Here is a 26,422-nt window from a genome sequence, read left to right on the forward strand (position 1 = left end):
CATTATGATCCAAACAACAACGACACACACTCTGATAAATACACTCAGTCGCGTTTAATGAATGCTTCATAATTAAAAAAAAAAAAAAAAAAAAAGAAAGGGAAAGTGCTTCAGAAATCCACCGTTCAAGTTTCCATTACGAGTGCAGTTGTCCTATATATATGTTCACAACAAAATTCAATATACAAGAAACCCCAGAAAAATTCACAAAAATAAATATTCAGTTTCATATAAACAACCAGTGACTTCAAATTCCATGTCAAAAACCTGACCTCAAGTATTGTCAAAAAGCGAAGTGGATGAGTGGATGAGGAGGTGTGTGTATATGTGTGTGTGTGTGTGTGGGGGGGGGGGGTGAAGACTCTTGCTGCTGCAAGATGCAATTGTTTACATTGATAGCGTCACTGTCAGAGAGCTATTTGTCTTAACGGTGGAAAGGCCCCAACAGGCCATTACCACCATGTCTGTCCCTCGGCCGTGTATTGTGAGTCCTGCGTGAGAAGGCTGGTGCGTCAGGGGGGCAAAACCCGCAGCTCTGGGCGCAGGCTATTCCTCTTCTTCCTATGCCGAGCAGCCTATGCTTTTGACATGCGGATTAAAGGTTGAAAGCTTCTCTCTTGCTACACAGCAACACCCCCCCACCACCATCACCACCACCACCAACACAATCTCCTCAACACCTCAACCCTGCGCAACCCCCTCCGTTTTTACGCACACACCAGATCGTGTCATAGCGTCAGAAATAACCAGTTTACAGGCGAGAATAAAAGTTCAAGTTTGAGTTGTTGCTCAGCCTCAGAAAACACGATGGGGCGTTCATCACATGGGTAAACTTCTACCATATGTACCCACTTTTATATAGCCAGCAGATTTTGTACATTTTTTTTTTTTTTTTTACAATCACCCATTAAATAGTTTCTACAATCCTTTCAGTGAATGCACCCTTTGCTGTGCTTATGAGGAGGCTGACATCATTCACGGGCTTTGGGTTTGTTGTGATCTGGCTCGCCATAAGCTGGGCCTCTCTTTGTCACAGATAGAAAAGCTGCCAATTAGCAGAAGGCGTCCTGGACTGCCATTAAAACATGTACACTTTTACGCACGACACCTAACACCGACCAGCTGATTTACCCTGGTTGAAAATATGCGTAAAATTGAAGTTTGGATGCAAAACAAAACAGGTCTGGGATGACTACATTCACTGAGCGGCCATATTTAAAGGCTTGGTTTAGAGTGGGGAGGTTGGGATTATCTGATAAAAAAACATAAAACAGAAAAATGATTGTATTTCCGGTGTGGGGAAAAATGTAAGCCCACATGGAGACACTTGGCTTCAGATTTAAAACAGAATAATAAACAAATAAAACAAACAAACAGTGGCTTCAGGAAAATTGGAGCTGGAAGTCAGGAATCACCTTTTGGTCATGGTATAGTTTAAGGCTAACTGTGAGTGATTCCTAACAGTCAGATTAATCCAGATTGGGCTCTGCATCTTATCTTTAGTTTGGTGTGGTGTGGTGTTTTTTTTTCTTTAAATAATAGTCTTTCAGACAGCATTTCACAGGCTAGTCAGAAAACCCTAAAGCTGAAACAAGACCCCTACCAGTATCAAGTGCAATGCATTTAAGCCTACTCTTGTGCTTTGTTGCATTGTTTCTAAGTAGCCACCGGCTCCAAGGTGTTTCACGCTGTGTTGGTGCTGCTTTTCCCCCACTGTGACTCTAGAGTCAGATCCCACAGTTCGCCCCTCTTGGACATTGTCATTAATATCTTATTGTTTTGTACATTTTCTGCAATAACATTCAGCATAAACGCAGATTCATCCTGGCACGAATGATACTGAGAAAAACAGTGGCCAAGTGGAACCGGAGGACATGAATGGAGTCTGAAGTGAGACCCAACGTGCTATAAAGATCTGAGCCTTATTCTTTTTGATTGTCTGTACATAAGGCCTGTGTTGTGTCTGGGCCTGCGTCTGTGCAGTCACACTATGCAAACCAGGAAATACTCCGCAGGAATAAAAACAGACTGAAAACCAGATCAGAAGCACTCAAAAAAAAAAAAATAAAATAAAATAAAATCCCACAATCACCAGGAATCAAATCCCGTTAAATCTAATAAAGGCTTGACTGTGACATTTATAGACAACATATAATAACCCAATTTTAATTATTGTCTGAACGGAACACTGGGACACATTGGCCATACTGACCAACTTCAGCATGACAGTCATAAAGAAAACACAGCTTTGATATAGAAAATATACCAAGTGGCACAAAATGGGACACCCTGATTTTCTTTTTTCTTCTTTTTTTTTTTGATTTACCAAGTCAAACTTGTGATCAGCCTCAAAAAAGACAAAAAGATCAAGAGTAGCCTCATCCCAAGGAATGCTGTGATTTCTTTTTTTTCTTCTTTTTTTTTTTCCTTTTTTTTGTTTTAACCTCTTTCTTCCTCTTTCAGACAAAGCACACACCACTGAAACCCTGACACCATACAATCCAACAGGTCGAGCATTAAAAAACCGAAGTAGAAACAATCGAGTTCAGAGGAAAAGTCAAGTAAAACACAATAAAATAATAACCAAAAACCTAAAATATTGCTTAGGATTGATAGCTGATTTTTTTTTTAAAAAAAAGAAAGAAAATCCAGGAGCAGTGTCCTCACAGTCCTGTGGGCGTTTTCTGAGGCTCCAAAGGGGGATGTTGTGTGGTTTTCCTCGATCAAACTTCTAAACAAAGCGGAATGTAAATCCATTCACAGAAAAAAAGGGAAAATCATAATAAAAACCGACAGAGTTGCGAGCCTTTTTGGTGCGCGCATGTTAAGACTCAGGCGACGATTAGGGTGGAGATGGACACGGTGGAGGCTTTGTTTTACTTCCAGTATTTCCTAGTTCTCTGAGCATGTGGGGGAGGGAGGATCTGGCCGCCGGGCTGCCACCTCCACACGGGGGGGGACGGAGGGGGAGGCCCGCGGCCCCTCAGTGAGTTCAGGGAGTAAGCAGGACACAAATCCCCGTCGCTACCAACAACCAGCGATGGCGGGGATGGGAAATTTGCCATCAAACGGAAAGGCATTTTTGCAGGAGACCGCTACAGTGCTCGCGTTGGTGCGTTTGCGTCTGCTCGGTAAATCCTCCGTGCATGCATCCTCACAACCTGCAGAACGAGAAGAAGAAGAAGAGGTGGAGGGGGAGGAGGTGGAATAGGAGTGGGAGGAGGAAGAGGAGGAGGAGGCAGCCTTGTTGGCCCTGACCAAGTTTTGTTTTGTTTTCGTCCTTGAAATTCTGGGTTTCTTCCCCAATACAGGAACCTTGCAGGTTTTATTCCTCTGATCCCCCTCCTCAATGCACGGGAGGTCCAGGTGCATTCCTGAGGACCAGAGGAGGGGGACTTAGGAGCCACATCTGGGCTCTTCTCTGTGACTTTAATCCCGCTGTTAAAAAGTCCCCCTGTTTGATGCATCCGCTGGGATACTGCTCACTGATGCTTCTCGGCCTTATCGCCTTTACATCTGACCCCACTGGCCTGGCTCTGGTATTCATATTCATCACAGCTTTCCTCCACTTTAATTTTCACATTGTGGAGGTTGAATGGGGGGGTCTTGGTTGTCCTGCTGCTGATGATGTCCGGGTGGGGGCCAGCGGTCACAGCACAGGGCTCCTCAGCTTCAGTCCTTGATTTTTTCAGCGGACTGGGCACTTGTACACTAGTGACTTTCACCTCCCTTTTTGTCGTTGTTTTTGGGGATCTTTGCGTCTTGTCCTGGATCGCACTGCACACTCAGTCCTGGGGGTACTTAGTGGGATGTCCCGGGGCCCTGCTTGGAGAGTGGAAGGCCTTAGTGTGGTTTGAATAAGGGCCCGGATCATCCACGGGGTCAGCAGTGTTGGATCAGCCTCAGACACCTTCTCCCCTTTTGACTCAGTGAAAAAACTCTCCCCCACGACACTCGGGTTGAATTTGGGGGGCTGTAAGGGCCCCAAGTCCCTTCTAGATCCACTGCATGTAAATTCACATTTCGGACGTTTGTCCTGCCGGCTGTCTCCTGTCCTGTGCGGGCGACAACATGGCACAGAGTCCTGGGTGGTTGGTCTTGCTGCTGTGGGTTGTTGTAGTGGAAGGTGGGCTGCAGGACTAAAGGTGCTTCGAAGTGCTGCTCAGAGTTTGGCCAGAGAACCGACCCGGGCCCGTCTGAACCGGATGCTCTGACGGACACGCGGCTCGAAACCGAGCTGGAGTCGGACTGAGTCGAACTCTCCTCCTCATCCGAGCTGACCTCTGAACTCTCCGACTGAGTGTCATCTTCATCCTCTCCCTCCTCTTCCTCCTCGGAGCTCCCAGAGTTGCTGGTAGTGGATAGACCCCGAGCCGAAGTCCGAGTCCGGGTACGCTCGGTCCGAGTAGGTGCTGGACTCGGTGTCGCTGCTGTAGCTCTCCGGGAAAGTGGGCTCGTGGTGGGTGGTGTGATGATGATGATGGGTGATGCTGGTGATGATGGTGAGGGTCTCGGGTCAAGGTAGAAATCCGGACTGAGATGAAAAGCACCGAAAGAAGTTCCGTGAGTACCGGATGATTTGGGTTTGCACGAGCAGCACCGGTGGTAAGTGGTGGTGCGCGTGTCTGCTTCTGCTCCAGGAGTGCCTCGCGCTGTCTCTGCCGCCGCCCCCCTCAGCGCCTCCTCTTCCTTTTGTGAAGTAGGTCGCCGGCTGAGCGCGAGAGCCTGGACTGAGCAGCTATGGCGGACTGGGAGCACCACCGGCTTGCCGGCTCACCGCGCTCCGGAAAAACGAGTGCCTTTGGCTCAAAGTAACACGGTTCCCTGTTATTTTAGCTGTTTCATAGTTTTTGAAGTGTTTGTGACTGGACTTAGCCGCTGAACGGTAATCCCGCCCGTTGGATTTGTGGTAAAATTGAGGTAGTTTGGAGTCGGTAAGGCAAGGAGTCAGCTCTTTCCTCCTGCCCGGTTTGTTGTGAAGTGTGAGCGTTTCCGGGACACCGTGCAAACTAAACCAAACTTTTTCCTTCCACAGCTCGGTGTCGGCATGGAGGAGCCCCGAGGACGCATCCTCACCCTCGGTGGAACACACCGCTTTCGCTTTCCTTTTGTTGGACTTCAACACCCGCTCGGTTTTGCAGGAGATATACAGAGCCTCCACGTCCTCCCTCGATATGAGTGTGCATTTAGCTGCGTGGAAAGCTATAGAGTTTATTGCTTTGAGCTTCCTCAGCTCCTCCAGGTCGCAGTGGTGCTTTTTCACCTTCAGGTGGTCCATGCGCTTATGCACGGTGGTCCGAGGAATGTTCTTCAGAAGGTCGGTGAAGACCTGAGACAAAGCAAACATTTGCTTGCCTTTGATGAGCAGGTATCCCAGTCTCACTCCTTGCATTTCCTCAAAGCCACACTCCAGGTCTCCCATGGTTTATATATTTAATAATGTATTAATCCATGAAGCCACTCAGTATATTGTGGATATACCATTTACTGGCATGGGGTTGCAGCTTAAGACATCCTGCTCGTACCTTTAAGCCATCCACGCTGCTGCTGCTGCGTCATGAAACTGCAAACTTTGACATGCAGAGTTAAATGGAGCTGCCGGTGTCTATTAGGTTGAATGAGCCGACAGCATCCACTCGTCGCCTCTTGCCCCGGTCCGGCATGGTGGAGGAATGCGACGGATGCGTCCACCAAGCCGGGGCTGCTGCTACCTGCCTCTGCCGGCTCCACTCCCCTCTGGACGGCAGCAGGACGAGGGGTAGGTGTACACCACTGCTTCAGCCAGAGGGATAAAATAACGAGAAGAGAGAGAGAAGGAGAGGGAGTTGTGAGGGTGGAGGGGAGGGAGAGAGAGAGAGAGGGAGAGAGAGAGAGAAACAGAATAAGAGCTAAAATGCAGCTGCTATTCTGGCTGCTGGTTGAGCCACAAATAAAATGACAGAGAGGGGGAGGTGCGCCAGTCTGGAGACACCTTCATCAATTAATGCCCTGAGAGACGACGCCCATTGGACGCCGCTGACAGGTGATGCAATAAAAATGGATATTCCATCCCCACCCCCTCCCCACCCTACCATTTCAATAGTTAACAATTGTGCCCACATCTCCGCTGTTTGAGTAAATAACGCATTTATGACAAGTTCATATTTCAGAAGCCAAATAAAGCCACTCAGCCCACAGTACGTGTATTATCATCGTAGGTTGCTGAAATCTGCAAAGTGTCATGATAAGACTGGAATGTATTGTGCTATTCCCTTTCAGTCCACATCAAAATGCATGCGGTTTCTTTGCAATCGATTGGATGCTGGTAAAATGATTCCACATTCCGGCTTTTTAGACGGTTTCATTTTTTTGTGATGGCGCTGCAGCTTAAACAAAAACATTTGGGTTTTTTTTTCTTTTACACTTGGGGAGCTGCTTTTCCACGTTTAGGCTCCTGCCCTGACCAAGGCTCAACTCATCTGCTTTTGTTGGCTCTAGCTTTTCCTCCATATGATTTTTTCCTCGCTGGTAGCCTATAGACCTGACCTACTTATCGTACAATATTTGGTCACACTGCATGTTGCTCTGTACACAGTTGTCTGGATAAACCATGATACATCCATTGGCATTTTTATATTTTTTCTTTTCTTTGATTTTCATTTGCTGTGTGTGTGTGTGTGTGTGTGTGTGTGTGTGTGTGTGTGTGTGTGTGTGTGTGTGTGTGTGTGTAAACTGAGGTATGCGGGCTGTACCACTATTAATATGTACTTACGCACGCGATTGCTAGAGTTTATTAAAATATTAAAATACCTTCTACCCTCATACTAGAACTCGTATTCATGTGTAACGTCATGCTCATTTGGAAAATCCCTGTTGAAATTTAGCCTTCTTTTCACCCCGGTAAAACAATAGGAACAGTGATTGGACAGGCAAAAAATGCAGAGTCAGGGCTGCTTTTCCCACACCATTTCATTTAGGGTTTCGCTTTAGATTAAACCTTTATTCAGTGTGAATATATTTGGAAAAAATATATGAATCTCCTGTTTTATATGAATCTTAATGGGGTATTTTGGAGAGAGTTTAAAATATATATATATTTTAAATATAATGATTTTACAATACATTGATGAACTGATTTGTATTTGTATGATATATATCAACAAGTCCCGACCACAATAAGGGAACAGAATTATTACTGAACGTGTTATAGATTTATTTTAGACATTTGTTGTGTATATGGCTGATGTCATGCATAGCCAATATATTTTTTTAGCCTACAACCTTTTTCTGTGCGCATGTGCACATTCTGCACACGACTCGTGATTTTTACCATAGCATGCATGTGCACGCACACACACACAAAGAAGACACGATCTTGACGCTCGCTCCAATCTTATCGACACACACACATACACAGACAGATGCGCTCACACATTCACGCACTAACAGATGCGCATATAATCCAGAAAGAAGCGGAAATGTAGTCTGAAGCCACCACCCACAACGCTGTCCTAATAATGTGACTGTATAGTATTATATGCTAATTGTCTGAATTGCCGTGGACCTACAAAGACACTTTGACTCTATTGTGTTTTGCCACTGAGCCATATTTTTTCATGCGTTAGTTTCTGTCCTTGTTATCTATAAAACACGTGAATCCCTTGTGGCCCGTTCGTCAACGGCAGCGCTGTGCGCAATGGGGCCAAACTCCAGACTGTCCATGCTCATCTCCAGGATTTTAAGCCTGTTTATTAATTTACATGCTCTTCACTGTATGTTGAATGGCATCTGTGTTTCCTCGGTGTTACGTCAAACTGCATGTTTCCTATGTAGGCGTTACTATTATAGATTTCTGTTAAAAGAACATAATTGGATAATCTTCACGATGGCCACGCAATATTTGTTTATATAGGGTCTATTATTGGCCAAATCCTTATAGACAGCATCGTTACACAGTAACTCAACATAAGATCAAATAAAAATAACATTCTTTATTATTATTAAGCTACATGGTCACATATCTGTAGATATATACTCTGTATACACTCGCTTCCTCAAGCATATTTTGGAGTTGTCAGGTTTTACAGTGTTACGCTTATTTGTCAGCCATGTGCACTTTGTATGTTGTAAATGTAACTGGCCCCTTTTAATCGTAGACGGGTTTGCTTCTAATGTAAGATGTTCCAAGAAATCCATGAAGTTGTGTAGTGTTATAGGAGGCTCTGGTATTCGCCTCCCGTTAATCCAGACTGTTACGCAGCACAAGACTTCTATACACTGAGGGTTATAGGCTCATGTTTGTGTTGTGTTGCACCTCTATCAGTATATCCCTTTGTCTTATAGCCTAATCCATCACTCCCCACTAAAAAAAACTCAACTTCTTTGTAACTCCCGTGCAGCTCTACGGGTAGGACCTACACACAAAGGGGAAAAACCCTCAAACCCACAAGGATCTGCACGTTGAGCTGCCGTCCTGGTTGGAGCAGAACTCGCGTTTCACGTGCTGGTTCTGTGTAGGAGCATTGATACGTGGAGCTTGCAGACTTTCGTAGATGTAGCAGAGGGAAGTGAGAGGAGGGGCAGCTTGTTGAGGTCCGGATCCCTGGGGGAATAACTTGATCCCAGTGCCACGGTGCACCGAGCCCCGGCCTGGGAGAACCAGGGAGAAACTCTCAGCCAAGGCTTGTGTCATCCCACGACCTGACACTGCATGCATCACCCTGCAGATACCTGACTGGCTTTTCTGTTAGTGCCCCTCATTTATTTTTTCTGCCTTTCTTTTGTTACTGCCAAGGCGTCTTAGTTTACGCATAAGTTGTTAATTACTTTTTCCTGAAGCCCAGTGATTATTCAGCATTTTTAAGGACTATTTTTACGTTGGCTTTGAATGTGAATGTTCTAAAATACAAATATATGCATACTATTGATAAAATGATGTGTCAGCGAGTTTTGTCTGTGAAACTAGTGTAACACAATTAAATGCATTAAAATAAAATTTATTTTGCGCACTGTTGTCACTCGATTCTTAATTAAATAGAGCTGTAAAAACCCTGTTATTATTATTAGTAGTAGTAGTAGTATTTGTATTATTAGTATAGTTAAACGGAAAATGATAGTAAATTATATGGTCGACGGTATTAATAAAATAAATAATTACGTGAATAAATAAATAAATTGATAGATCGATACTTGGCTCGGGCTAACTTCAGGATCCTTGTGTTGAATCACAGCTCTCACCATCACTAGTGTCTGAATTGCGGAGCTCTTAAAACTTCCTAAAACAATAGTCTACTATTACACTGTCTAATAAATGAATAGACCCATAAGAACCCTATGGGTATATACACGATTATTTCCTATTAAGAAGTGGAACTCATTGTTATGCAGATTTGCGATGCGCCAGATGCCACAGAGCCGTCTGATTAACCCCTTTACTGTGCGTGGATGTGGGCCGGGAGCAGGAGAGAGGAGATGAGACCAAGTGGCCGAGAGAGAGACCTCAGGCACGGTAGAAGTTCTTTGCAACAGACCGTTCTGTACTGGAAACACAAAGGGGGAAACCCTCACAGCCAAATCCACACACTTCAGTCCCAGCGGTAGACCTCAGGTAGAACCATCTATATTATTCATACATTTTCTATAGCATGCCTGAGGGTACATAGGGTACAGGAGCTCATCTTAATCATGTTGCAGCCCGTGTTTAGATGGTTAAACCTGCATCTTTCAAGTCAGTGTGGTTATGTTTAGACTCCTGAGAAGCAGTGCCAACAAATTAAGAAACATGAGAACCAAAGTTAAACATAAATGAGTACATGTAAAAACTCAATGACTGCTGGATTATACTTTTTTGTTTTCCACTACATCACTGCTGAAAATTGAGGCTTAAATGCTGGAGATACACGGATTACGGTGAGGACACAAACAAAACACACTCACTCACACACACACATACATACACGCACACACTACCAGTGCGCAAACACGGTGCTACAGCGCACTGAGCCAACATTTGGACATGAGAAATTTTAAAGATCAGTTCAGACATGCAGCTGAAATGTATTCTGCAAGGCCATCTATAGAATCGAAGATATAAATACAAACTTGGGATTTGACTTTAACAGGCTCGAGACATTTTAAGTCCACACACTCTTCATTACATGGGCGTGGAAACGTCTTGTGCGTAATGATAAACTCCATTTTAGGTCTGTAAGTTTAACAACCATAAAACATGTTTTTTTGGTGTGATATAGGCACATTAACAAACTCTTGGATGTTTCTGATACATTTCCACCAAACGTACTGCTGCTGCTGCTGCTGCACCTCATTTGTTTTGCATTGAGTTTTATGGAGACACTTGGTCAAGGAGGCGCAAGCACTTGTAAGAGCATAGAGTTTTTATGACACAAACCCACTGCCCCATGCCAAAACAATGAATTCCTCTCCACCCCCCACCACCCCGGGTGTGATTTTTTTTTTTACATGCAATCCGAGCCTGAAGTGTGTGCGGACAGTGGTGGGGGGAGGGCTCTCTTCACCTTTCACCCCTCCGTGTTGGGACTGTTTGTATTTTTTACTGGGCCTCTGTAGTCGCTAACCAAAGTGGAGACCATTGGTAAATACTGATGAGTCTGAGCGTGATGGGACCATGAAAGACAGATTAAAACCAGGGTGCGTCGTGTTCGTTTAGCTGTTTAGGTGTAATTTCAGTTGTTCAGCCTTGTTGGAAATAAGCACATAAGAAGTGATCAAACCAATGGTGTGTGTTCAGTTAAATAATTCATGTATAGTGATCTTTTCTTTCCCTTACACCCAGAAAAACGTGGTCTTTAGAGAGAGAAAAAAAATCATATGATACAGATGGGAATGCACATGGTCTGTCACAACCATTACAGCCTTTAGATATTAAATTGACCATAAACTGCAATAAACCATAAAATACACACATGCAAAAACACTTTAAGTCTCAACCAGAGACAGAAATACCCTTTATCACTGTAAGATCTTCTGGTATTGTTAATTACCAATTTAATCAATCACAGCTAAGTGGATCCATTTTGTTGCAGGTGTATAGCTTTTACAGGCTTTATTTCATGTACACACACACACACACACACACACACACACACACACACACACACACACACACACACACACACACACACACACACACACAAAAGGGGTGATTCCTACAGCTATGTGTGTGGATTCCACTGTGTCCCATGAAAAATACTGATTTCATTGTTTTAAATTATAGGCCAATAAAAAAATGCTAATACATAGATCAGATACGACACACATCACTGATTTTCTTGGACAATTCAAGGCTATTTATTAATTAGTAGCTCATTTGCTCACTGAGGTTTACAAGCCATATACAGTCTGAATTTTTAAACAGTATCTGAAAGCCGATATATACATTATTCATTGACAGATTGATTCTGAAAACAAGCTTATACAGAATCTATTTCTGAACAAAATTGCTTTGAAAATTAAAAAGCTTGTTTTAAGTTACAAGACCTGATGAGGTCAGTCTATGAAAACATTCCTCCAATACTTCTTCTGCTTAATTTTCCCTGCAGTGTACATTTGGGATGAAATGCTCTCTAGAAAAAAATCAAGTTTTCAATATGTGATGTTTTCATTTTAAATTGCATTTCCCTATAGAATTTTATGGTATTTAATTTGTTTGCCTCAGAAAGTCAGGTAGGCAGTCCTTGGACAAATGTACATGTGAGATGAAATAAATAACTGGCAGGTAATTAAGTAAACCCAATATTTGTGCTTACATCGCCTTCACCCAGTTTCATTTCAGATGCAGAGTTTGTGGCTGTGTGGGTCTTTTCCTATGCCTTTCCCAGGGTTATCTTTCCTACTCTCTGAGCTTTTACGAATCCCTTATTCTGCACTGAAACCACAAAACTTCATTCAGCCTATACAAACATACTCAGTACTCAATGACAAGAGTACTTGGACTTTTTAAATTACAAGTGCTGTGAAGCCACTATTTATGACAATTAAATTGAGCTTGGAACAGACAAGGACATCAGGAAACATTAAGGAACATGTGACAAAGCTATTGCTTGAAAGACACTTAAATCCCTTTTATGCATTTCTACAGTTGTTCCATTAATCTGTGCACACTGTAAAATCAATGAACGAAGGACAGATCACAATCAGACTTAGAATTCAAGGATGTGGCCTCAGTCTTGTTTACTTCTGTTCCCTCACACTCAGGACCAACTTTGCAAATGTACATCACAAGTGACTGGCTCAAACAGGCTATTCTGAACTATACAATGTTCTAAAACAGTGAAAATTCTGCAGCTCACAATGCAGCTTTATGGGGTACATTTATGCAATAAATATAAAATACAAAATGAGTGTGAGGTGTATTCTGTGAGTTATAGTTGCAACAGGAACAGGACAGATTTTTGTTTCAAACAAATCCAGGCAGAAGAAATGTTGCAGTACTGGACTTAAAGATAAACCATCAACTTGATGGATGTGTGAGCAACAAAGGTCTAACATATAGCATCTAAGAGGACTACTATAATCACAGAATGCCTTAAATTATATAAAAGCTCTGAGTGCTATATGTGCTTTGAGGTCACCAATAGTCAGACAATGTTGCTGCAATTTTCTGTCTCTGAAAAAGCTCTTCTCTGACAACCTGAGGAGCCGCATACATGATTCGTGCAGACTTTGACTTAATCAAGTGCAAGTTGTAAAAATCATTTGCCATTTTCAGTGATTCAGTAGCTATATGGGCCCCTCCAGAACCACTGCCCCCTCCTTCGCCTCCCTTTGTTCTCTCCAGCTCTAATAGGTTTTCCCCTGCCACACACAATTCACTTTTTTTCCTTTTCCCCAGCTCCCCATCCCCCTTATACCCCCCTTTTAGTGCAGTGCCCAGTGTCGACTGCAGCATTTGAGCAATTTGAAATTAAAGCAAACAATGGGCAGGCACTCCCAGGGACCTCTCGCTCACCATATTACACGGAGGACGCTCGTGTGCTCTTGCACATTATTGGCAAGTCATTACGTTTCTCTGGAAACCGAGAGCGGGAGCTTGCTCAGAGGAATCGGTGATGCAAACAGCAGCTGAGTGCTTGGAATAGCATGTGTATGTGTGTGTGTGTGTGTGTATGTGTGTGTGTGTGTGTGTGTGTGTGTGTGTTGTGTGTTGTGTGTGTGTGTGTTCTGAAGCATCCTTGGCAACAGCATGAGGATGCTGTCAAAACAAAACTGTATATTGACAGGTCTGATGGAGGTTCGATAGAGAATCCTCAGTCCATTTAATAGTTTAAAAACTCTTTCTTACAATGGAAAGCTTTTCAAAAATGTTATGTCACTTGTATTGACACTAAACCACAGGATCCAAACCTGTAGAGTCAAAAATATGTTAACAAACAAAACTGAAAATGACAAATCCACTGCTCAGGGGACCTTGGGTGTGCATACACATAACTTCAAGTGAATTACAAACAAATGCTTCCCATTTTCTAAAATGTGTAGTTTATATTAAAGCCCAAAAAAAGTGAATTTTTGTTATTTCTTTTGAAGGAAAGTAATAACAAAAAATAAAACATCCACACACCTGACGTACGTTTAAAAAAAAAAGTCCTTTGGTAAAAACCTTCAGCTTCATAGTTATGTTAAGTCTCCAGTACAATTCCAACTATGCATGCTCTGTTTCTTAGACAGGACTAAAATATGAGGAGTAAAAGTATGCCAAACATTTCTGTCATAACTGCTGTATCTTGCACCATAAACATACCATAAATCATTAACAGGATGATGTATGTAACCTGTCACATCACTGCATTGTTTCCAATTTCTTTAGATGGTTTTTAGTGTTGAAAGATTAGCCGTGGGAGACTTACTGCCAAGCACCTGTTTTTTAATTTTTAGTTTTTTTTTTTTTAATGTGAAATTGCTCCTCATTGTTACTTGTCAAAAACAAGACATACCAAAACAGGCTGTAGAGAAAATATAAATGCATGTGTTTATATTTTATCCTCGTGTTACGTCTATGTAAGATGTGTCAGCTTACATTTTCTGAATACTATATAATTTTATGTCTATGTAACATTAAATAGTTGCTAAAGGAGAAATCAATTCAAACACATCTGTTTTGTGAGAGGCCCGCTTTGCCAGTCAGCAGAACTTGGCAGCTCTCATTAAATAAATCGGATCACGCCACATCTCTGTCTGCCTCCATAGTACTCCAGTGTTGACAGTGAACTACAAAGTTTCAAAGCAACTCGGCCATGTGGAACCAAAATGGAACGTTGCACTCCAGCGGACCAATCACATCTGTCTTTTACTTCCTGTCAGGGGGCACGCGCACATACGCGCCTTACGTCGTTACGCACTTCCTGTTCTCTACGACGTCCCCCCTCTTCTCCTCACCGTAGCGCTGTGAAGTGGATGTTTTGGTGAAAAAAATACTGTGTCGAAAAGGGACGTAAACACATTTAAAACATGACATTTCGACAGAGTGGGACATAAAGCGGCGTAGCAGTGGAAAGAGGGGTGTCTTCAGCCAAGCTTTCGGTTCATCTTTATGTCGTATTCCTCCGCATGTCCGCTTTCTTCGTAGATGGTCTCCGGCGAGCGTTGTCTGGCGGCGGACGACGAGTTCTCGACGAATAATATGAAGGAGATGATCGGGGGTTGTTGTGTTTGCTCAGACGAGAGAGGCTGGGCAGAAAATCCGTTAGTCTACTGCGACGGACATGGCTGCAACGTAGCCGTGCATCAAGGTAAGCTGTTAGCAGAGCTGCGAGCTAGCAGTTAGCCTACGGGCTAGTTAGCGTAGTCTTGTTGCAAGGTTATGGAGCCGTGTGTGGAGCCTCCTCCTCCGCCTGCCCTCACCAAGGCCAGGCTGAGGTCAGACTCAAGTCATGCAGCCGGACAGGCCACAACGTATGCTTTGTATTCGCCTAGCCTGTTTGGTAGGCTGGGGGTGGTGAAAAGGAGCTGCTTTATGCACACTTTACCATGTTTTACAACCTATCGCCTTCAGAAACTGTGTTGCCATATGCAGAGAAAGGGATTCTTGTGAAAATGTGCTAAGATACTTGTAAATCTAATATCTGCAACTTGTAGGCTTGTGATAATAGGTGTAGCCCCTAGATCACATACTAACGCTCAAAACATCATTGAACTGAGATGACAACTTATTCAGGAGTTGTAATTTCACAGCAGGGATAGGAAATGTGGCATGGCATCAGCAGACAAATGTGTTTCTGGTGATAATTTTGTTGGCTTCCAGCACTCTGGCTAGGATGCAGACCTGTCAACCACTTCCTCGGTTACCTAAGTTCACCCCTGACAGTGTCATTCAAACAGTCAGCCATGTGCATATTAAGCAAACAGTGGAGACAACACAACACATAGCACGCTAATGTCAAACCATGCCAATGCATGTCAGTGTAATTACATCTATAGTTACTTTTTAAGAGTAATTACATAGCTCAGAATGTGTGCAGAATTCCTTTATCAAATAAGACTGGTATATTCTGCAGCTAAATATAACAGACATTAAAAATCTTCAAGTTTTGATTGATACTGCAAAGTTCAAAGAAGGCCAGATTGGTGTTGAAATTTGTCATGATATAGTCTACATAGTATTTATTTTGGACCATTAACATTGCAGTATTGTGCAGTATTAAATGTATTTAAAGTATTTAGTCAGTTAGTATAGCTTCTTGGGATCTTACAGTATCATAACTGTGCCATTAGTATTATTATATTACTGTACCATATTATGGATGTTTTGAAGCATCACTACAGTGTCTTCACCAAGTATGATATAAATCAGATGTTTTAATTCTCTTATTTACTTTGTAAAACAGCAACTGATTGATTTTTCTTTTGAGGGAGCAAAAGACATTAGTCTGTAATAATGCTTACAGTCTGAATATATGTTAGTATTTGTGATTATTTTGTGACAGAATTTATAAAGGGATTTATGGAGGTTTGCAAATCTCACCAAGGCTGGACAAGTCTCCAATATTCATGATATGTATAACACTGGAAAACATACATAATAAAATTGTCAGTGGAACACTTAGCTTTGCTATACTTTCATCATTAAATTGTTTTTCATTATCCAATATGTCCTACATGAGTTCAGTTTTCCAGCTGTGCAGCTTTTACTTCCATGTTTAGCTGAGGAGGACGTGTAAACAGTATACAGCAATTTTCTACTGTGAAACCTCTTGTTTAAAGATAAGTTGTTTGTTTTTCATTTTCATTTTATTTCATTTTGCTCATCACCAAATACATAGTATGGAGCACAAACATTAGATCATAACAGAAAAAAAATAATATACATTCAGTAATAACAAAATTCCAACATTAACAGTATTGTTCATACTCACAACATATTTAGATGTAATGGCCTAGATGTAAAGGTCTTATCAACCTTTTATGTATCATTACTGATATTTTGTGGGTTGATTTTGTTTTGATTTCACTGTCTGCATGTTCAAAATAAAGATTTCAATTGATCAATCAATAATGTATAGTGAAATAAAGCCCACTAAGACTTAGAATGCAATATAATTAAACTACTGAGCACAATCCCTGGCATATGTTAACTAATTAATGCTGAGTAAAAACATGTCTCTTGTGTGCATTAGCTCTTCTTTGAATAACTGTGAAGAACTTAAAATAACAGTGTTTTTATTGCATAGTGATTGTGGCAGCAGTTATCATTGAAACCAATGAGATGAGATTTTGTGGACAACTACTATGTTCAAATGTGTATTATGTTTTCAGTGTATATAAACTAACTGGCATTTAATGTTGTGTTTGCACGTGTGTTTGCCGTTTCTTCATTTGAACTCAATAACCTTAGGGGGGGTTTGGACTGGGTTTTCTCAGGAATCTGGATTATGGCTGTTTATTCCATTGGATTATGAGCTCTGGTCAGATCAGAGATAATCTGAAAATGTGTAGAGGTAGGCTGTTTAGGGTAGTGCCGACTGGGCTGCAACTTTAAGTCTGAGATGTGTTAACATCAGTCAAATCAGGTTGTAACATGACAGCACATGAAGAACTGAATTTGGGTGAAATTTAGATGATTGTGTCCTGTCTGATCTACTTTTGGCCACCAAGCAAATTCTGTCGATTACTGCGGCTGTGTTAATAAAATCAGCCTGAAATGTAGCTGTTTTTTAATTTTTTTCCCACATATATTCCTGGGTGAAGGTAAGTAGATATTAGTTAATGTTGCCTAGCTTGTTACCCAATACAGACAATCAGAATTCACACATACTCAAACATGTTACTCATTCCTGTGCAAGCTAGCATTAATTAACAATGCATAATCAGTGATTCTACCATCATCTCAGGAGCTTAAAATATTTTCTAGTGCAGGCAAACTGTGTCTGCTGCTAAAACAGCAGCAGTCTGTCAGATCACAACACTGCTCAGCTCTACCTTCATACCACATGAGCTAGTTTATCCTTCTGCCGGTAGTAAAATAGTGAAGTGAAGAGGGTGTGGTATTTGTTATCAGATGTCATCAGGTTTGTCGTGTGTTGCCGCGTGTCACTGTGGTTTCATTATCATTGTGTTACTGCCTTCTGGGCAATAAAGTTCAGTTGTGGTTGTAATGGGTGACTGTGTCATTAACCTACTTATCCTCCCTCCTTGTTTTTTTTTTTCTTTGCAGCTTGCTATGGCATTGTGCAGGTGCCCACTGGTCCATGGTTCTGCAGAAAATGTGAATCTCAGGAGAGAGCAGCTCGCGTGGTGAGTCACACAGTTCATCTATCCATCCATCATTTATGAGTAAACTCCTGGAAGAACAGTACTCGGGCAGAAGATGGTGAACCTCATGCTTTTCAACAGCGCTATCATTTACAGATATGTGTGCCAAGAAAATGGTATCCTGTTACAGGTTACGTCATCAGTAGGTTGTTAAAGGGGTTCAAGGTCATCTCAGGCTGCCCAATGTCCACTCAATGGGCATGTGATGGTGTTTTCAGTGAAACATTGGGGTGGGCAATGACTTATTGGGATGGGGATTCAGTAAGGAAGGAAATGCATGCAGTGTTTACTACTGTACAACTTTGTTTTGTTACATTATCAAACTGCACTGGATGTAAGGGAGAAATATAGTACAGTTAATCTGTGGTGTTGTGCTGGCAGTGTAATCAGAAGAAAAATGTCTTTTCTTCGAGAAATGATTATTGACAAAAAACATTTAGACAGCTAATTCAATAAAAAGCCTGAACTGAATTTGTATTTCACTTGCCCACCATCATGCATTGTGAAATGCATTTCATCAGACAGTATAGTAAACATCCACATGTCTTTGGCATACAGCAAAGTAGAGATTAAGTCAGTGGCTCTATGTGATAAATCTGTGATTACTTAATTAGGAAAAAGAGGGAGAATTGAAATAAATTACATACATGTGCAGTGTCATAAATAACTTGCAGATCAACAGTATCTTAACCATAGTGCTTTTAAAATGCACTTGTGCCAGAGGTTGAGAAATGAAACAAAATGCATAACGTAAAAAACATCTATCTAGGTCTAATTGTTCTCAAAATGTCCTGTATTTGAAAGTTAAATACAAAGTGTAATCGATGACTGACAGTTAAATATGTACCTGCCCCTTACAAGCTGAACGCTGTTTTAACTACTTGCAAAGGTTTCTGATAAACTGTGCCTTGGTGAGATGTTACACTTTTAGATGCACATCTACAATACATGCATTAGATCAAAGCTGCACCATTTGGTGAAAAAATTGTCGCGATTGTTAACAATATTGGAATTTGAGTCAGCTTGCTTAATTATCTAGAAAATTCTAAGCCTTATAAGATTAACCAATTTGTATATTTTGCCTAGTGTCACTAAATCTGAAATGAAATACGCACATACACACATGCACACACACACACACACACACACACACACAGATCTTCAAATTGTAGCCTTTTGCAATTATGTAATTTTACAGACTGACTCGTGATTTCAATTCAATTAATTGTCCAGCACTAATTTACATTTTCCTTAACACAATCCTAAAGTGCAAACTCACTGCAATACCGCAGCCAATCCACTTAGTCTGATTGTTTAGATGGTAATATGGATATTTTGTCACAGAGCAGTTTCTGTCTCTGCATGAAACACACAGTGACACACAGAGGACCTGTTGGCATCATACCTTAGTTGCCAATTATCTGATACAGGGCTCAAAATTAACTTTTTGACCTAGGAGCACTGTGCTCCTAACCCTAAAAAGTTAGGAGCACAGGCTAAAATCTAGGCGCACCACTATTAAATAAAAAATTTGGAGAACAAGCAAAACTCTTGGCCATACCAAGTAATATTCCTATATGTATTTAAGCAATGTTAACAACCTAGAATAAAGTATTTGAATAGAGTATGAAAGAAAAAGCTTACATTGACACAGGTGCAAAACAATTGTCAATGTGTGGTATATACTTTAGTTGGTTCTTGGAGAAAAAAGACGAATCACACCATTATTTGCAACAACCAACTTTTTTATTTCATGGCCTAAAGGCCCTTAGGGGCCGTTTACACGGCGTCGGCTTCAGTCGACTCCGGGAAGATTTCATCGCGGATTAGCCTTCTGTTAACATGGAAACCTAGTCACTGTGGTCTACACCACGCCTGAAGTCAAGTCTCCTTGACCTGGTGGTGCCCCTTAGTCACTGTGGTCTACACCACGCCTGAAGTCAGGAGATTGTTTCAAACATCGGTGGAGTTATTTGATCCCTTTGTTTATGCCGTCTGCGCACGCGAGGGGCGGGGACTAGATTTTCCGCTTCAGTCAGCGGGGCGTGGAGCTTGTTTATTTTCAGCTGACGAGTTACTTCTGCAGCCATTATTCTAGGCGCACGTATTAATTTTCGCTCATTTTTTTATTGGCGCACCGTGCGATCGTAATCTCAAAAAACAGTCGCACTACCGAAATTCTCAGGCGCATGCGACCGTAATTCAGTCGCAGTCACGAGCCCTGTGATATCAAATTTCTGTGGGGAAATAATATATATGTTTATCAAAAGACCAACATTATTAGTGATACTGGGTTTGCTAATGATAATTGGTCGGCCAAACACAACCAATGACAGTAACATTGCTGTTAACGTTAATATTAATCTCATCTCAGTGAGTTGGGATTATTTCTCCATTGCTGCTGAGGCTTTCATGGTTACAGGGGCCGGTGGTTTAGGGTCTGGTCCGGTGGTGTATTTCATATACAGGTGTGCACATGTACGTCTTTGTAATATTGGAAAAAGTTGCTTGTGTGATTAGTTTCATTTTTATTGATTTTGCATTATAACATTAAGAGCATGAACTCTTCAAATTCATGAGAAAATTAATTTACTTTGTTAACAACATGGTTAAGTAAGACTCAACTCTGCACAGTATTTTCAGTGCATTCGAAAACTGTGGCAGAGCAAAGCTATTGTGGGGCGCCACAGTCTATATCTTTAATGGGAAACACTGACCCATAATGCAATGCTCTCTGTAAATTACACTGGTAGTCAGCCCATTTAAAATAAATGTGTGTGTCTGAAAGGAAGAGAGCCATTGTTTAAACCAGCATCTTAAACAATTTGCGTGACATTTGGTACTTGATATTGCAATATAGCAAATGAACTGTGGTAATATAGTATTCTCATTCATGCACTTGCAGTGGCTGCTCAAATGGCAGCAACATGGGGTTCAATGTCTTGTCCAAGGACACCTCATCACGTAGATGAGCCAATGATTGAACACCAACCTTCTGGTTTGTGTACTAAGAGTCTTGTACTACTTTCCACATAGAACAAGCCATGAAACATCAAGTATATTTGATAAATCAATACCCCACTGCAAATTTTGTGATACCTTTGATGCCATCAGTTTTTCGGTTGGAGACAGTATGGTGTTTCAAAAACATGGGAGACGTATTTAAAATAGTTTTCACCTTATACTTGAGCTTGTCATACTTGTACAACCCAGGACTTGGCAATGTCTCAAATATATTTAGTGTATTGTGGCTTGTCCTGCATATATTAGTTGATCACATTGACCCATTGACACGCTAACCCAATGTTAAATACAAATTATTATCATTTACTTTCTCACATTCTCAGGTGGTGCTGTCTATCTCACAGACGTACATGTGTATTGAACACAGCATTGGAATGTAGCATTAATGTTGCCGTGCTAGTTTGTTCCATAAAGTTCGTCAACATGAAAAGTGTTCCAATCAACTGTAACCTGCTTGTGTCTGAATAATGGGTTTACTCCTATGAAGTCATGATACAAGAGGGGCTCAGTTTGTGCCATAATGTTTTCGCTGCAGAAATCACACAAATCACAGATGACCTAAGAAAGGTGAAGTCAAAACACTGGAAGGATTCTCAAAGTGAAATGATTGGCTGCAGTTTTGTCAAGGAAACTGAATGTATTTGTAATAGACACTTGTGTGTTTTGTAGCACAACATGTCTAGTTCATCACAAATGTGGGTTGTTATTAGGGGTGTGCCATCTAAGGCACTTCACAATTCGATTCGATTACAGTTCAGGGTGCTATGATTTGATTAATCAACGAATATGATAAGGATTGAAACGATTATTACGATTATAACAATTTCGATGCATCTTTTTTCCCCGTTTAGGATTTTTTTCTCCCTCTGTGGCTACTTCATACTTTTAAACGAGGTATAGTTGTCAGTATCTATAAATTCAAGTAATCAAACAAATTTGCCTCCACTATCTTTTATTTGTGTCAATCCACTGAATGATCCAACAAATTTTCCACCAGGGAGCCAACAGGAAAAAGGTAACAGTAGCATATGCAGCAAAAGGTGTTCTTATTCACAAATAAAGATTTCCAGTTACCTGTAAAACATTTGCTGTAACAAAAGCAATGCTTTTCAAAAAAATATATATTTCTCTATTAACAGTACAAAAAAACTTCGGTGGAATGAAGTCCACATTTTTTTTTAGGAAAACGAATAACAAAGTATCTTTAGAAATAAGACTTATTTCAATCAAAAGTGGGTTTTGCAGATTTCTGTACTAGTCTAATTAAAATAATAATACTAATAATTGCTTATTTAGTTTTTGTGGCCCCTCAAAAGCTCCCCAGGAACCCACTCAAACTCCCAGACCCTCCCCACACACATGCTTCTGTAGAAAACAGCTAATTCAATCTAAACGAACACAAAAGCTAGCTTATTCAGTCATAATAAATGATATCCAAACAAAATCCTCAATGAGCAGCATAAATCCTACAACAAACTAAAGATTTCACTATCCACAACCAAATCATGCATCAAATGTCGGAGTTATCCTACATGCTTACCTCAGTGATTCCACTACTTCGGTTTTGGTCTCATTGTACAGGTCAGGAACTGCTTCCTGGGCAAAATACTTTCGGTTTGGATGTTTGTCTCTGGGCTCCAGCGTCCGCATCAGAGAACGACAGCCCTAGCTTTTAAACCTGTTGGGTGAATGTGATGCTCTGTAACTGTAGCCAAACAGTTACAGTTGGTTTTACTGTTTTCACCGTGGTCCGTTCCTTAAGGCATCTGGGCGGCATGCACCACTTTTTTTTTCCTGCCATGCACTGTGGTTGTGTTCTTGTCATTTAGTAACAATGAAAAATAATCGTTTTTGAACATTAATGAATCGTAATTGAATCGTCACGTGTCGAATCGCGATGAATCTAATAATCGATGTATTGGCACAGCCCTAGTTGTTATGGGTCCAGGTAGCTTTGTAGTAACTTGTTAGTCAAGTCAGTGCAGGCCATGACAATGAAACAGCTCATTATTTTCCTGTTTTCTTTAATTATTTCATAGCATTTTATATAAGTGTTGGCAGGGACTTTTTCATATATCTACTTTCATATACATTTTAACAACAGTTTTGGCTGTTTTTGCATTTTTATGTTTGCCTTTTTCTCTAATTTGCATAAGATTTTAAACTGTATTCTAATTGTAATGTACCTCAACCTTATACATTTGTGTTTTTTGACAGCTTGTGTTGGGTTTTTACTCACCTTGAACAAAATTACCACATTGCCAAAATACATTGCAATACATATCTTTTATTGGCCTATTGTGTCATAATTTTAAGTTGTTCATTGTGAATATTTAGTCATGATACAAAGCGACACAGGGCAGGGAGGGAGAATATTAGACATGCTGAGTCCTATACTTTGTTTGAGCCTGGGTGACATAAGACAACTGCTGCTATACCAGGTTGTCCTGTCGATGATCACACTAGAGTTTTCAGAATTGTGTTGTCTGTGTCATTTATATAACAGAGTCGTTTATGTATGGTATATGGTTCAACAAAGTTTAATAGTTCAGATGCCTTTGAAGCCGTGCAGAATTGACCATAATGGGGCTTTCTTTGATGTCTCTAAACATGGTGTTCACACATATCTAATAAGAAATTATTACAGCACACTACTGTATCAGTTACAGTGTTATTGTCTAACCCATTATTTACACTTGGTTGCTTATATGGATTATCCCACCGCGTTTGTCATCTCATCTTAAATATCTATACTGCCTGGCAGAAGCTGCAGTATCAAAGGAATGGTAACTGGAGGAATCATGTCAAACACGCACCACTGCCAATTTTCACAGAGCAACTGCCCACACCCGCAGGATTTTCGTTCACATGTGCCATATACTATTCTCCTTTTTGCCCCAAGCTTGCAGTCTGTATTTCATACCAGTTGCCATCACATTTCAACATTTTTTAATCCTGATTGAAAAGCTCTGTAAAAGATTATCATTAACGCCATGTGAGTGTGGAGCATTTACCAACTGCAGATAGCGTTTGTTGTGTGTTCCATGCTTTGGCAACAGTAAGCCATGCAGTCTGCAGACAGGAAGCTTTGGGAAATAAAACCATTTACTCTTTGCAAAAATGTTCAAATGAACAGAACCAGAAGCAAAATCTTCATGTTTAACTGAGCTTCAGGTTGATATGAACAAGGCAGAGGCCAGATCCAGAATTTGTCAGTACAGCACTGACTTTATTCTACTGTGTGGTATAAGACTACCTATTTGTTACAGTAATATATGTGCACAGGGCAAAGTCTGAAATATTGAATCGGTTAATTGCATTTTTCCTGTCTCAGTAACCATGTAACAGAAAATCAGCATTGACAAAATGAGGTTAGGACGGAAATGGAGCCTAATGAAGCTTGTGCAAGTACAAGAAAACATGTTAAATCAGAATAACATGAAGCTGCCTTAAGAAAACAGCAAATACCTGTCAGCAGCCAATATTTTTCTGTTTTCACAATGGGAGCATCAGCAAACTCTGACCCCAGCATGACCCACATCGTGTAATATTTGTTCAGCTTGCCAAGCAAAGCATCTTTCACCTTACCTGAGGTCAGTACCTTAAATCACTATAGCCTGTAGTCTTCCTCCTGTTTTGTTGGGAGCCAAAGTGGTGCAAGATGTCACAGAAACACAATGGCCGCACAGGTTGCACAACCTACTGTAGGTTAAAGTTACTAAGTGAGCGCTTTTAGCTCTGACCTACTGAAAATGAATATGAACAGATTTAAATGGTTGTCCAAATACTAGCCAGGTAACATTATTTTGGCAAATGACCGATGGTGTAGTGAACTTTGCAAAATATTGTATTTTCTCTGTCCTTGAACTTAATCTGTGATGGATGAGAATGAGAAAAGTGAAATCCAAAGTGAAAGCAAGTCTCACACCAGCAGCTTAATAAAAAAGTACAGAACAACTTGTAAGTTATAATGTTTATAATCGACATAGTCATTCGTTACATCCCATGTGATAATGTATCCTTCATAGGGGCCTGGCCAAGCGAGTAACAGTGAGAAAGCACTGTGTAGCAATACTAATCATTCCATATCTGTTTTTAAAATCAATTTAGCAGCAACCATAATAACTCAAATTGTAGGTCTAAGCAAGTACTTTAACATGCCATTAAGGAATAATAACCAAATATTTCATAAAAACATGAATTTATCATCACTGACCAAGTAACAGAGAGGAAAAATATACAGCAGTTATTCAAGGTTTGGAAAAAATACCAAAAAGTGCTGTTCCTCAAGGAAAGTGCAAATATTTAGCATACCACACTTTTCTTAATATGAGAGTACATTATATCCAAAATCAAACTATCATTTTTTATTTTAGTTTTAAAAGACATTAATTCATGGTAACAGAGTGAGACTCCAAAAAGTAACAGAGTGAGGTGTTTGTTCAGTGTGATGCACCATAATAAAAATCAAAGATTTTATTAAGATACTTACCAAATTATCAGTGGTTGGCGACGTGTTTTATTATTATTATATTTAAAACACATCTTTTTGCTGTTTTTATTATCAATAACATTCAAAATCATTATAGTATTTGATTATTATGAAATATAAGATTAGACACAGGCATATATTTTGAACATATTTATTTACACATTGCTATTTACATTCTGAATTTAGGCTGTATATATTAATTTACAACCTTTACTGTTCTTAATTTACACTGTATTCTCATTTATTTTCTTGTATATGCAGTTGTAATTTAGGGACAAATTAAATAAACCCAGTTTTAGAAACTAGAGATAAATGTCTTTCATGCTGAGTGATCAAACATATTGTTTTAGAGAAAAAAGAAATTGACCCTGATGTTCATTTTCGCTTGGCCAGGCCCATAGTTAATATATTGCCCTGCTTTTAAATTGTGAGAATATTAAACCTACTGTAAAATGATAATAAATGTGTGGAAGAATAACATATGTCACATAAATGTGAATAATAGCAACTATGTGCATGGAGTTGAGGAGGAAGGACTAGCCTCCTGCCTGGCTTAGAGAAGCAAAAATAGTTGCCCAAAGAATCCATTTGCAGAAACATTCAACAGCTAGGCTTAATATCTCTATCCATTTCCTGAACCGCTGAATCCTCAAGAGGGTCGCGGGGATGTCGGAGCCTATTTCAGCCACCCTTGGGCGACGGTGGGGTACACCCAAGACATGTTGCCAGTTCATCGCAGGGACATACACAGACAGCTATTCACTCTCACATTGGCCTATATTGGAATATTTGACATTATTGAACTATTTTTTACACAATTATGTCCATTCATCAGAATAAACACACACCGGTGCACTTCTCTTGACATCATCTTGTTTGGCCTTGTTCTTCTACCGAGAACTAAAACCATGTTGCTTTATTTTGATTTTGTTTCTCTGACCAATATTTCTCATATAACGAGCTTTGTATATTAAAATCATGTTGTATTTGTTCAGCTATTATGAAACATAAAAGTAATAGTTTTATTTTTTTCAAAATTCTTTGCTAATGGATGTCTCTTGTTCCTGTGGTGTATGTTTATTCTTAAACTACAATTAGACTTTTCTTCAGATCCCCATTAGCTTTGGTGAGGCTACAACAGTT

The 26,422-nt window shown here is 40.6% G+C and overlaps 2 protein-coding genes across 2 annotated transcripts in view; one reads left to right on the plus strand and one right to left on the minus strand.

Annotated features, from left to right (window-relative positions):
- Nucleotides 1-879: 879 nt before the first annotated feature.
- On the minus strand, nt 880-5,422 carry skida1 (SKI/DACH domain containing 1). The gene is given in 13 exon segments (XM_030123957.1): nt 880-3,092; nt 3,094-3,368; nt 3,371-3,889; nt 3,892-4,060; nt 4,063-4,167; nt 4,169-4,215; nt 4,218-4,368; nt 4,370-4,484; nt 4,486-4,506; nt 4,508-4,584; nt 4,586-4,675; nt 4,677-4,760; nt 4,763-5,422. Coding segments are annotated over 13 exon segments (2,529 nt in total). The 3' UTR covers nt 880-2,876.
- An 8,917-nt stretch (nt 5,423-14,339) lies between these two features.
- The window catches only part of mllt10 (MLLT10 histone lysine methyltransferase DOT1L cofactor), a 49,873-nt gene continuing 37,790 nt past the window's right edge, over nt 14,340-26,422 (plus strand). The window contains 2 exon segments of the mRNA XM_030123050.1: nt 14,340-14,744; nt 17,666-17,745. Of these exon segments, the coding sequence (XP_029978910.1) occupies nt 14,582-14,744; nt 17,666-17,745 (243 nt within the window). The 5' untranslated portion in view covers nt 14,340-14,581.

The sequence above is a fragment of the Sphaeramia orbicularis genome, chromosome 20, assembly GCF_902148855.1.
Source record: "Sphaeramia orbicularis chromosome 20, fSphaOr1.1, whole genome shotgun sequence".
NCBI classification, from domain to species: domain Eukaryota; kingdom Metazoa; phylum Chordata; class Actinopteri; order Kurtiformes; family Apogonidae; genus Sphaeramia; species Sphaeramia orbicularis.